Source organism: Triticum dicoccoides, chromosome 4B, assembly GCF_002162155.2.
Source record: "Triticum dicoccoides isolate Atlit2015 ecotype Zavitan chromosome 4B, WEW_v2.0, whole genome shotgun sequence".
Lineage (NCBI taxonomy): Eukaryota > Viridiplantae > Streptophyta > Magnoliopsida > Poales > Poaceae > Triticum > Triticum dicoccoides.
Genome location: NC_041387.1, coordinates 482161714 through 482175263, shown reverse-complemented (window position 1 = coordinate 482175263; position 13550 = coordinate 482161714). Strand labels below are relative to the sequence as shown.

General features: G+C 44.5%; 2 protein-coding genes across 2 annotated transcripts; one reads left to right on the top strand and one right to left on the bottom strand.

Moving 5' to 3' along the window:
• The first annotated feature begins 3852 nt into the window (after positions 1-3852).
• On the top strand, positions 3853-4396 carry LOC119291003 (histone H4). Its single transcript, XM_037569687.1, has one exon. It carries the CDS (start codon positions 3924-3926, stop codon positions 4233-4235), a length of 312 nt encoding a protein of 103 aa, XP_037425584.1. The 5' UTR covers positions 3853-3923; the 3' UTR covers positions 4236-4396.
• Positions 4397-4865: 469 nt separating this feature from the next.
• On the bottom strand, positions 4866-13015 carry LOC119291002 (filament-like plant protein 4). The gene is made up of 6 exons (XM_037569686.1): positions 12484-13015; positions 9946-10049; positions 9351-9546; positions 6776-9122; positions 6635-6695; positions 4866-5737 (listed from the first exon to the last, which is right to left on the bottom strand). Exons 2-6 carry the CDS (start codon positions 10033-10035, stop codon positions 5309-5311), a joined length of 3123 nt encoding a protein of 1040 aa, XP_037425583.1. The 5' UTR covers positions 10036-10049; positions 12484-13015; the 3' UTR covers positions 4866-5308.
• Between the last annotated feature and the right edge of the window lie 535 nt (positions 13016-13550).

The window sequence follows — 13550 nt, the reverse complement described above, 5'->3', positions numbered from 1 at the left end:
TGTGAACAAAATTTGAAAATAGGAACATTTATTGAACTTATGAACATATTCTAAAAGGCAAACATTTTTCCAAAATCAAGAAATGTTATTGAAATTGAACAAAATTTGGAACCGGAACATTTTTTGAACTTATGAACATTTCTTGAAAGGTGAACATTTTTTAAAAATTACGAATTATTTTGGAACTTCTGAACAAATATTAAAAAACATGAACATTTTTTGAACTTCGAAACATTTTTTGAAATTTCAGACAATTTTTGAAATTCTGAAAAAAATAAAAAAATAAAGAAAATGCGAGTAGAAAAGGAAATACAAAATAAACAGAAAAAATAAAAATAAAAATAAATAGAAAATACAAAAAAAGTGAAAAATGAAAAAGCAAAAAGGAAGAAAAGAAAGAAACAGAAAAGGGAAAAACAACAATTAAAAACCGAAAACCACAGAAAATTGGTTCAGGAACCTTTTAGAAGCTTCCCAAAACCGATCAGGAACCTTCTAGGAGGTTCCCAAAACCAAAAACTATAGCGCGTGCGTCATCTCGTAAATGGGTCGTCCCACCTTGCTCGCTAATCGCTATCTCTGTGCGAACGAGCGACAATTTGTCGCAGAGAGCGGCAAATGGGAATTGCCGGATCTCATTTCTAGCTTCCGAGAGAAAAATCGGAGATTTTGAAACACCGTTCGGCAGATCCAATCGCTAGTCCTCTGCTGGTCACTAGCTAGCCCATTAAGCTCATTTCTGGCTTGGTATGGAGGGAAGGGAGTTCGCTCCGGTCTTTTTTCCCTGGATGAATCATTTTCTTCACTTCGTGCTGGCAGCTCACCGTAAATAACTTGAACTCCAGGTTTTGCGATTTTTGGGATCCATGAAACACGTATTCCTAGTTTTTATACTACGAGTCATCTTAGACCCGAGAGCTAGCTTCGTGGAGCCAGGCCGTCTAGGACAACTCCTCTCGTGGATTCAACGAAGCTGGGAGGTGGGCAGTTGTCGAATAGACCCTTAGCAAATATCGCAGTATTAAAACTACAGTTTTTAAGGGCAACCAAGCACCTCATTGTAAACAATACTATGGTATTCTTAAAATACTTAGAAAATACTTTGCTATCAAACATGGCCTAAGAGCATCCACAACCACAATGAACAAATTGTATCCCTCAAACGTCCGCGGGGTAGGAGGTTTACTCGAGAGCCGCCAATGTTTATTCATATTCATGAGGGGGTTACTCAAACATAGCAACAACAAACATCATGCAAGCAGTGTTGATAAACATGGATGATATGAACGAGTAGTACACATGGTGATCCACATAGGGTTTGGTATTACAACAAGATGGGGATGGATGTTGATGATGGTGGCCGGTGGAGATGGATGATCTCAAACGTGCCCTTGCACACGGCGATGAAGATGGCGATCTCCTTTTTGCCAATTGCTCCTCTGGATGCTTTATGTAGGCTAGGGTTCCGCCTTCCAGAATGAGTTTCTCGTGTGTAAATGTGTCTGATCTCCGATCTAATCCCATGGGGCGAACGCAGTCGACTAGAGGGAGGCAACGCCACCTGGTACGACCGTGGGTACGAGCGCTCACGCTCATACCGTTGGCCATCTTGCGCTCTGGAAGTTGGCTCAAGCTCCCAATTTCTCCCAATGCTTAATTACTTTTTATGGGAAGTGACAATCACGTCAATTGACGTGATTCCAACATAAATTTCCAAGGTCTCTTCCATAGTATCCCACTTCTTCCAAAATATGTGATCTGGGGAAACCGACAAAGCCTAGCCGCAAAATAACCATCAAAATATCATACATTCTGGACTCATCACCCACACCTTGTCTTCGCACTTCTTGTCACTATGGACCATGATCCCACACACCTGGTAGAAATATGGGATTTTTTCATACCAGATCGGCAGCAAGAGCCTCCCTTATCCTTGCACAGTCAGGGTGTGGCCCTGGTAAGAGCCTTTCGCACCTGAACTCATGCCATGGCACACACATAATCGCCCTTGTAAAAAAACTTCAGTGTCATATGAGTTTCTTTTACTTTGTCCATCCTTCGAGTGAGCCGATCAACCACTCCTTCTGCCGGTACAAGTTGAGATCTTATGAATATGATCCCAGGCATAACGGCCATCAAACACAACCAAATTTGGACCAATCCTTCCATCCTAATACTCAATCAATAAACCTAGGCCCCTAAGAAGCTAAGGTCCTCCATGAACTACTCTCCTCCGGCACCCAAGGCAATACATCTAAAACATTAAGAGTTTTGTTTGTCAGCCTCTCTATACTTTGTCTCGTGGGCTAGGATCCACACAGATTTAAGTGTCTCAAACATTGTTGAGGAACTGAAAGCACGGGTTGTGCTTAAGCCCCCGATTGCCAGCCATCTAGTGTTCGCCTCAAATTGTTTTGCTTGTTTTACTTCCACTTTTCCATTGACCACCTCATTGAGTTTGTCCTCATGTATATCAAGATGCTTCATCATCTCCTCTAGGTTTCCTAAGACCATGCTCCCACCGACGCAGACGATCCCTTGTCTGCTGTCGTGTGGCTAGGGTTCAACAAGAAACCCTAATGAGGAGAAGCCGAAATCTATCCAAAGAGCAAATAGATCGATGCACACCTCCCGTAATGGTGAACTCTTGTCGGCGATCAAGATCGCTGCAGGAGTACGTTAAACCCTAATCAAGAGGGTAGGTCTTCCCACCTCTCTCTCCTGATATGCCTTCAATATAACGTATTTGTGAGTGTAAAAACACATTTGTACTTGAAAAAAGAAAATCATTGGGCCCACCAAGAGTGACAACAACAATGTTGCGATCCAAACTTTGAAGGTAGCCTTGCCTTATTCGTGTGGGGCCAGATCTACATCAATACTCACAACCCTAGTCAACCATCACAACACCAAACATTCTCGTTTTGTGGGCCAGGCACAAAAATTCAGGAGCTTCTAGTTGACGTCTGTGTGCGTCAACTAGGGGTGCCTTCGCTGAAGGCACGCCCAGTGGGTCTCCACCATGCCCCACATGTTGTTTTTCTGTTCGGTTTTGTAGTTGTTTTTTTGTTTTGTTTTTTAGGAGCTGGATATTTCAAGAACTGTTAGAAAATAGAAAAAACATTTTATAAACCTTTTCAGTATGTGTTATATAAAAAACCTTACCATATATAAAAATATATTTAGTGTGTATTTATAAAATATTCATTGTATAATTTGAAAAGTTCATCATATATTAAAAATGTTCAATGCATATAACAAAAATAGTCATCATATATTATAGAAAATTGTCTGGTGTGTATTTAAAAATGTACAACATAAATTTCAGTGTGTATTTGGAAAAATTTCAGTGTATATTGCACCACCTATATAGAAAAGAAACTCCTGTTCAAAAAATAAATATAAAAAAGAAATATGAAAAAAACTATAAAAAGAAACCTAAAAAGGAAGAAAACTCAACATCTAAAAAACAGAAAAAAAGTAGAAGAAACGAAACAAAAAACTATACACACTTTTTTTTTGAGAAATGAAACAGCTATAAAAAAAATACAGCCGAAAAGGCCGTCCCGTCTGGCGGCATACGGGATTGGCCCAAAATTTCCATCTCCCCCGTGAACGCACAGAAATTCCCGCTCAGCCCTTCTTCCTGATTTCCATTCCCACCCGCGCGGGCAGACGCGATCCGCGCCCCTACCGCTCGACCAATAGGAACCAGCCCCACCTCGATCCAACGGCTAGAGCCATCGCGCTCGCCCCTCACGCGGATCGCTCCCCAATCCAACGGCTCCCGCAACCGTCCCCCAGCTCTATATATCCCTGCCCGCTCGTGTCGTCCCAATCCATCCAATTTCAGGCGACAGAAAACAAAATCCCCAAATCCATCTTCGTCCCCGGGAAAGAAAGAGAGAGAGAGAGCAGCCGAGATGTCTGGGCGCGGCAAGGGCGGCAAGGGGCTCGGCAAGGGCGGGGCGAAGCGGCACAGGAAGGTGCTGCGCGACAACATCCAGGGCATCACGAAGCCGGCGATCCGGCGGCTGGCGCGTCGGGGCGGCGTGAAGCGCATCTCGGGGCTCATCTACGAGGAGACCCGCGGCGTGCTCAAGATCTTCCTCGAGAACGTCATCCGCGACGCCGTCACCTACACGGAGCACGCGCGCCGCAAGACCGTCACCGCCATGGACGTTGTCTACGCGCTCAAGCGCCAGGGCCGCACCCTCTACGGCTTCGGCGGCTAGGCTTTCCTTTCCTCGTAGCGGCTTGTTTACGGAGTGCCTGTGCATCCTGGCGGTGTTTGGTGTCGAATGTTGTGTTCCTGATGTAACAGTGCCTGTTGCAGTGAAGTAAATCCTGGTGTCTTATTTGCAAGAATGCAGTGATTGTGCCCCTTTTAATCCAATGCCAGAAATGCGTGCGCTTCTCTTTTGCGGCTGATTTCTTCTTTGGATAATTGCTTTGCTCCGGTTCTTGCAGCTGCAGTGGCATGCCAGTTCTCAAATTATGCACGTTCCGGCTGAAAGTCTGAAACTGCCAAATTGGTGATGGCGCTTCAACATGTTTTAGCTGTTTTTGAATTGCTATAGGTCTTGTACAATGCTAGGTGCTTAGAAAAATAAATCGATTTTTTCTAAGACACTTCTAGAGGAGAGATGCTTAATTAAGCATCTATCTTGTACTACATCTTGTACAAATAAGCACCGGTGTTTAAGAAAACCTGATTTATTTCTCCAAACACCTCTCCTAAATATCTTGCATTGTACAAGGTCTAAGCTGTCTTTCCAGCAGTAAGGATGTAGTATGAGTAACATAGAAAACACAAGATGGACAACAAACATCTTTCTTCAGATTTTGACACCGATAAACAGATATAAACACAATGATCACCTTCAAACTGATGCAGGTTAACTTAGCTGTACATGAAGCCAGTTTTGGCACCAACGACATACACAGACTACTTCACAAAAGAATGGAACACAAACAAACAGCAGCTCTCTTCTTCATGCAGGTAAGCACATGTACAGTGAGGTTTTAGTGAGGTTTCAGACAAACAGCAACCCAGAAAAAACTCTAGCAGAAGATAACGACAGCTAACACACATTCTCACACACACACAACCTGGTCATAACCGCTCGACTGCAAGGCAAGTATTACCCCAGCAACTGAACCACCGGAGGCGTCGCCTCAAAATAATACACAAGCAGATTCGCCGAGTAGTTCTATAGAAACCCATGACCCGCATTCATCTGTCATCGATCCATTCGCCGAAGACTCAACAAGCCAACATCACAGAATCTTGCAATCCAGCTAATGTTCACTCTTTGCCCTTGGCGAAGAACCGACTAAAGCCGCGGCTTTGTTTCTCGGGCAACTGGTTAGCAAACGAGGAAGAAGATGAGGAACGCGACCTATGCTTTGGGCGCTTGGAACTGTTTGTCGAAAGGGAAGGGCTTCCATCCACATCAGAAGGGGTCATGTGGGTCTTGTATCCGTTGAGGGGAGATACATTCCCTGACTCCAGCATTTCCTGATCTATATCATGCTGGCCTGATGGTTTCTGGGCATACTCGCCTCCTTCGGTTGTTCCTGCCGCGTCTTGCAAGAAGTCCTCCATTCGTTGCCGGGTTGGCGAGGCACTCATTGACTCTGCTGGAGGACGCATAGCTTGCAGTTGACGACCAAGAATCAACATGGTCTCTTGGCACTCTGCGAGCTTTTCTGCTGCAGCCGCTATTTCTACCTCCTGCCATCGATTTAAACAAGAAAAAGTGTGTTATAAGTGTTTTGGAAGTCTTGAATTTCCAGAAAAGACCATTGCTTTCAGCATTACAGTACAAATTTACAACCTATAGTCTGAAGCAATCCCGAAATGAGTTTACAACATACTCCCTCCGTCCGAAAATACTTGTCGGAGAAATGCATAAAAATGGATATATTGAGAACTAAAATACGTCTAGATACATCCATTCTTCCGACAAGTATTTCCGGACGGAGGGAGTATTTAGCGCTTGCCGCTTGGTTCTTAGTAGGACATATTTATTGCTAACTTATTTTTCATAGTTAAAATTCTACATTCAGAAATCACAAGGTATAGTACAACACTATTTCTACGTCATCAACAACAGATGAACATAAGTAATTTGGAATTGTGCCACCATGAACATGCAGAATTTCAGCAGTGAAACAAACATTACGATGCAATCTTTATTTATTTATTTTTGAAAAGGGTTTTTTCACTGATTTCTGTTGCCAGAATCCAACAGTATACTACAACATTACCAAAAGAAGAAAAAGGATCCAAAAGGGAAGACAACATTCATCAGCCAACCTAACAGTGAAACTTAACAGAGCAGATCGCTCCAAAAGAGCCACGCAGAGATATAAATAGAAATATTGTGAATCTAAGAACTCTAGTACTCCCTCCGATCCGAATTAATTGACGCGTCCTCTATACAATGACAACTGAATTAATTGTCGACGCCTCTATACAATGTCAGTTTGACATTGTATAGAGGCTGCGTCAATTAATTGTATAGAGGCTGCGTCAACCAATTCGGATCGGAGGGAGTACTAAATCACACGCTTGGATGTGTGTTTGAGAAAAGGAGCTCTAGCACTTATTAGTTACTATTATTAGTACCTGCTTTGATTTGGTATCGTCAACCTCTTCCACATGCATTGAACTCTGCTCGTTTTCGTACCTTCATATCACAAAGTCAAGTGAGAAGAAACTAAGCAGATGCACGTATACTAACTACTCATAAATATATTTCAGTATTACCTTTCCATCTTCTCTTCGAGATCTTTGTATCTGGCTAAGTCATCCTGATGGCTTTGTCTTTCATCACCGAGTTCAGCTGTTAAAGTCTCTATTTTGGACTGCAACACTTCTATTTCCTTTTCTAATTCAACTTTCCTTGATTCAAGAATCTTGTAGGATTCAACCATACATTTCAGCTGTGTCTCAGCCAAGCTGTTTGAATTCTCACTGGCAGACAACTTGGATGTAAGTTCTTCCAGGTTTTTCTCCATCTCACTAAACCTACACTTTGTATCCTCTATCATTTCACTGCATCTCGCTAATTCTGTCTCCAGATTAATCTTCTCAGATTTAAGTCGCTCGTAGTCCTCCCGTGAGCACATCTGCACTGCAGTCTTAACATCGAATCCGGCATCATTAGGCCCCACAATCTCAGGATCAGAAGATGGATGAGGAATAAGTGGGCAAGGGCCAGAAGATGAATGAGGCTGCACTTTATTTTCAAGTAGTGTCACTTTGTCAACATAATCCAAATTATTACTGTCTGCTTCATTGGTGCTGTCTCTCAACATTGTGAACTTGATCTCACTAGTTTCTGACAAGATGTGAGATAGTGTCATAATGATGTCATTTATGACATTTTCACTTGATAGAACTTTCTCAACTAGTGCAGAGAATTGCTGAATTTTCTCAGAAAGCCCATCATAATCAGAAGACGGTCTCTGGTGCTTGGACATTTCTTGATCAAGTGACTTAACAAAGTCTTGAATCTTCAAGACGGCATTTATAACTTCTTGATTCGTGGAATGCTTACTCCCAATGCTCAACCTCTTGTCTTGGTCCATTAATGATTCACTTTCAGAAACTTCAACCATCTTGCTTGCATTCATTAAATCTGCCTCTTCTTCAATATCCTTAAGAATATTTCTGATACTGTTTAGTACCTTCCCAGCATTGTTCTGTGGTGATTCAGAGTCCAGCAAGGAAGATAATCTGGACTGCAGTTTCAGGAGTGGAGATCCCTCGGACAGCTGCTGTTTACTAGATGGAGTTCCAGGCAATGGTACTGATTGCAAATCTTTAACACCATCACTCTCAGTAAGACCAGATACAGCAGCCTCAGCATCAACGATCTTTATTTTGTCAACAGCATTGTCATGGCCATTGGCTTCCGAAGGCAAACAAGCTAGTCTCTCCATCTCTAGGAAGTCATCCATCAGTTCCAACCGACTGGAGCCATCAGTCACGCTGCTCTTAGCTACTTTCTCTTTCTTGATGTGTGATAGCTCAGATACCAGAGCATTGGCCCAAGACTCGGTACAACTGCCTTCATCATCAACACCATCTTCAGACATGGAAGTCATACTAGGTGGATTGCTTCCATTTTGACTATGTGCACCATCAAAGTGGATGTCCATGTTTGGATTTGATGGACTCTTACGTTGGTTACCAGTCACCATTTGAACTTCCAAGGTGCGAAGCTTGCCCGCTATCTTAGCGTACATGCTTCTTGAAGTTTGTAGCTCACTGTTCCGTTTTGTCAATGCCTCTTTGAGCATCTTAGTTTCTTCTTCCATAGTTAACAAACGTGCAGTCAGAAACTCATTCTCTTTCTGCATGTGTTGTAGGTTATCAAAAGCATAATCAGGAACTGGAGACATAGGGGACATAGGACGATGGAAGCTATTATTCTTTGCAGGGGATCGTCGCAATCTGTTGTCTCCATAATCTCTGCCCATTCCCAGGCTCTCAACTTCCATTTTCATCTGAGCTAATGCAGCAGGGCCTGGTAACTTTTTCCGAACAAGACCACGCAATCTTTGGCATTCAGCTTCCAGCTTTGTGATTTTCTTAACATCCTCCAGGTGCTGTTTAGTTGCTACATCAGCTGAGCGCACACTCATGTTCTTTTCTTCATTGCGGATTTCAAGCTCTTTGGTGACAACATGTACTTCATACTTCAGCGAATTTATTTCCCTTTCACCTGACTGAATTGTGCTTTTCAAGACTTCAATTTCAGCTTCTGCTTGAGCCTTTTCCTCATCAATTTTCATCAACAAATCTGCCCGCTCTTGGAGTGATCTCGAGAGTGCATCATTCTCAGCACCAGCCCTTATGAGCTCATGGTCAAATTCAAGCAACTTTTCTTCCAACTCGGCCTTTATCTTCTCCCACTGTTTGGTTTTCGCAAAAACTACATCATGTAGCTTCTGCTCGCCTTCTTCCTTCACAGTTCTTACTTGCTTCATGCATTCCTTTAGAGCACCATCCAGATGGGCAGCTCTTTCCTCAGCTGCTAGCTTAGACAATGTAACAGTTTCTAGCTGAACCTTCAGTGCCGAGGCCTCCGCTTCAGCTTTCTCCCAACCTAACATAACAAAATATACATATCATCAATAATTTAATTGTAGTCATTTCATAAAAGGAGCACAGATCACTGGAGAAATTTTTTCTGCCTATTAAAGTAAACTATCATTCACTGCTGTAAGGTTTATGGAAAATGAGGAAGGTCTAGTAAAAGACAGCAGTTATAGAGAGTAAATAATTCTACCCAGATCCAGAAAAGAGAGAATGAATATAGAGTTCTTTTACGCACCTGATACAGCTTCTTCAGCAACTTTAGCATGTTGTTTCACTAGGGCATCTTTGGTAGTGATCTCAGATTGTGATGCAGACAATTTCTCATTCAAGGTTTTCACCTTTTCATCCAAGACTTTCACTTGTTCTTCAGAATCAGTAAGATGTGCATATGTTTCTGGTGAAATCTGCACAAATTTCGGAACTTTATCCTCCTGCGAAATAGAAGTTAACTTTAGAAGGAAACAAACATTGTCATACAGGTTTGAAACACAGCCAACACAAGACACTCATGTGGACAAAATAAGTAGCTAAAAAAATGGCTGCAAGGGCAGCAACTTGACGCAGATCATGCACAATCACTTGGTAAGGATTTTGTTGTGTTGGAAATGGCAGCATTTTATTGATTCTTCGCAATGTATCTAGGTTACACAAACACAATAGGGTTTAAATCTTAAACCACTGGTTAAATCATAAGAACATCTGTGCTATTGAAATTATGAACTATTTGCATTAGCTTTGTCAATCAGGAAATTTGAGGACAGACAGTACTATAGAATGACACCACTGACACTTAAACAAATCCAAATCAAAATAGTACTGAAGACACAAACCTGTTCTGCTTGATTAGAGTTCTGCAAGACATCTGCGTTTGAGGATTTGTCCGATGATTTCTTCTTCCACGGCCAACTACGCCGGTCCATCTCACACAATGTATCTGATCAAAGAAGGTAAATATCTGTAATCAGCGAACCTAATGCAACAAACTTGCCCATATATATATCGATCATATACAAGTGCGTTGCTAAATAGTAACTGAATTTGTGTTTGTTTGTCAACAACTACGATGACAAGACAAAGGCAACAGTAGATAGACATCAATGAAATGTATCATTTGAGAGCAGACAAATGAAAAAAGCATCATGGCTAGGAAAAGCTCTCCTTTCCTTTCACATCCATACAAATTTCAGTATTGACAGTACTTGCAAGAACCAAATTTGCATATAAAGTCATACAACAAAATAGCTGGCAAGCATTTGACTCTCCACCGTTGTCACTATATGGAAGTCCTGATATGTACGGTGTTCCTTACAACTCAGGTTTCCTACAATGAGCTGACAGACTGGCGCATGTATCCAAACTCTAATAGCATAAGTTTTTGTAGTATTACAGCTAAAGGCTAGAGCTACAGAGGACAGTGGAATTGACGAGGAAAGCCAACAAAATACATCATAAGCCAATTTTAAGAAGAGAACGCACAAAAAACCAGCACAAACTATCAGACAAAATATGTTCATATACGTGACCAGCAAACCAAATCCAGTAAGCAAGTAAGTATTTGACTCCACCATTGTCACTATATGGAAAAGGCTATCAGTAATCTTTTTCCTGCGCACACATAAAACATCCATAATTCACACTGCTAGCAAGAATCTCCAATCGGCACATAAGGTCATACACATACAGTGGGACACCGGTGGTTGGGCAAGTACACACTTCAGTTGAGATCACAGTCGGTCCACCATATATGGTATGTACAATAATACAAGCAATCAGCCACTCACAACCAATCCACAGAACAGATCAGCTCAAGGTACGCAACATAAACCCCGCGTACCTGAAGCATCCAGCCAGCATCACATATTCCATTTGGCAAGATCCAAATGCCGAAGCCTGCGTCACAATTCACACAGCTAGGGCTATATAGGATACTAAGATAGGACCATGGCCAACAAGGAGGAGGAGGGCAAGTAGGCCAAAAGAATTCCCGATCCCGTCCAAAGTTGCGGTGCCCCCCCCACCCGAGAGGCCAAGTTGCAGCAGCAACAGCCGATCCGATCACCGTCACGCCAGAGCTAGGCCAGGGCATTGACGCGGGGCAAGTAAGAGTCGTGTCATGTACTCAATAGTCATGGCTCATCTTGTGGCTGTGCTCACCTAACTGGGCTTAATTAAGGCAGCAGCAGTATCTCTATGCATGGACCATGGCGCCCAGGCTGTAGCGTGTGGAGTTTGACGCGGACGGCAACAAGGGCGCGCGGCCTCGGTCTCGGCAAGCGCGGCAGTTAAGGGCGGCACCTAAGACGCCCGCGGGAGTAATGGCCGGCGTGGCCGCATCGAATGTTTATTTAAGCCCATGCGGAGGGTTTGGCCGTGGCGGACTGACTGACGGACGGACGGGGTGGATGAGATGACCGGGCAACCTACCATGCCGCCTCGGAGAAGAAAGTGGATTCTTCTTGAACGGAAGGTGGCTTTGGCTATAATAAGATGATGGCGCGCGTGAGCCGGAGTGAAAGCCCAGAGCTACCACAAACACGATACGGGCCATTAATGGCGGTGCTCCCTCGGCTGATTGGATTTTAACCAGACGTGACACTCCTATTAAATCTTTTCCTTGCAGGTTCTAGCTAGCAGGCGCGTCCATTTTACCGTCTCCTTTTACTAATCTTGTACGATCTCTTTTTACTACTAATCTTGTACTCGCGGAGTGGTACCAACGATTCAAATACCACCGGAGGAAAGAAAGGAAGTCGTGGCCGTACTTGTTGTTCGATGCTGTCACGGGTAAAAATCGGTACTGTGTGGGGGTGGCAATTTCATTCACTGGGTGGAATGGAAGTCTTGGGACGAAATCATTGAGTAGACAAAACGTGACCAAAGCGAGCGACCACAGCATGGCGCCTGACTGATTGATTGCGCTAGCGAGAGCTAGCGCAGCAGTTGTTGACGAGCCGACGCTGTGCGATTTCACTGGGACTGGACTACTACTAGTGGTATGATTTCATTCATAAGAGACAAGGGGACACGAGCCGGGAAGTCCGGGAGGGCAAAACGAGCGGCGCCCAGTGAAACGAAAATGCCCGGAGACTGTAACGGAGGAGAGAAACCGGGCTGATAAACAGTGAAATCCATCCGGAGAGCACGGCTTGAACCGAGGAGCCTTTTTGAACGATGAACACTATTCGAACTCTCGAAGAAAACCATCGCAGATACGGCAAGGTTCCGAGGAAACTACCCAGAAAATTCAGGCACCATTGCACGCACGAGCAGCGAGCGCGGCCGCGCCATGGCGACGGCGAAAAATACAGGAAAAGAGAGAGAGAGAGAGATAGTATGCAGGCATGGAGCAGAGGGAAGCGGGGACTTACGGGAGGCGAGGGCGCGGCTCAGGCAGGCCCTGCGCGGAATGCAGATCCGGCGGGGCGCCCCAATTCAGGCGGCAGCTGGATCTGGCGCGCCGCTCCGATCGGCGGCGGGGGGAGTGTCGGTGGCTGCGGCGCGCGATGCGGTCGTCGCTCGCTTCGCTTCGCTTGCAGCGCACACTTCCTCCAATCAATCAGGCGGAGGCGCTTTAGCGGGGCTGGATTGCGCTGGATGCCCTCCACTCCCCCGCCCCCTCCTTTTACCCCGGCCCTCGCCTCGCCTCGCCCCTTTTTGCTCCCCGCGCCTTTTGCCCCTTTGGAATCGCACCTCTTCCTCCTGGCAGCACGAGCGGCAAGCGGCAAGCAGGCGCGGCCTCGCTGCTGCTAGCTCGTGGCTGAGGCCTTGGCGTGCTCGGTGCTCCTGGTTCGGTAATGCAGCTCTGCTCTCGGTCTTGCAATGGAGTGTGGAGGCTGTGTGGGGGAGGGGAGAGAGGGAGGGCGGGGTGGGGAATGGAGGCGCGGGTGCTTTTTGTTATGGGGTGCCGCTGCTGCCGGTAGGTGGGCTAAAAAGCGGAGGCGATGGCAGGGGAGGGGGAGGAGGAGGCGGAGAGGGAAGAAAGTGGCGAGTGGGGAAAAGCGAGGAGAGTGATGTGCTCGCTGTGCTGTGCTGTGATGAGAGAGAGAGTCCAGGGGAGTGATGGCAGCAGAGAATTACACGTCAACTAATATATCCTGCAATAATAAAATTGTACTCCTACGTCATGAACAGACTTACTGCAGTGCTATTTTCTCATCAAGTTCTGTTTAATTTTGTTTGAGGGAAAAATAGTTCTGTATGTCATAAATTTTTTTGCAGTGGCCGAAAAGAAAAACCAAGAGGAGAAAACTTCGAGAAAAACTATCGCAAAGCGCCCGCCGCATAGGGGGCAAACGTATGATGTCAAAGAAAAATCTTTTCTTGGCAAATTCGAAGGCACGACCCATCTTCATTTTAAATATGTGAGATGATGGGTATCTACACTATTTGTATTCACATCACAAACATTTATGTCGTCGAATTGCTCGTTTACATA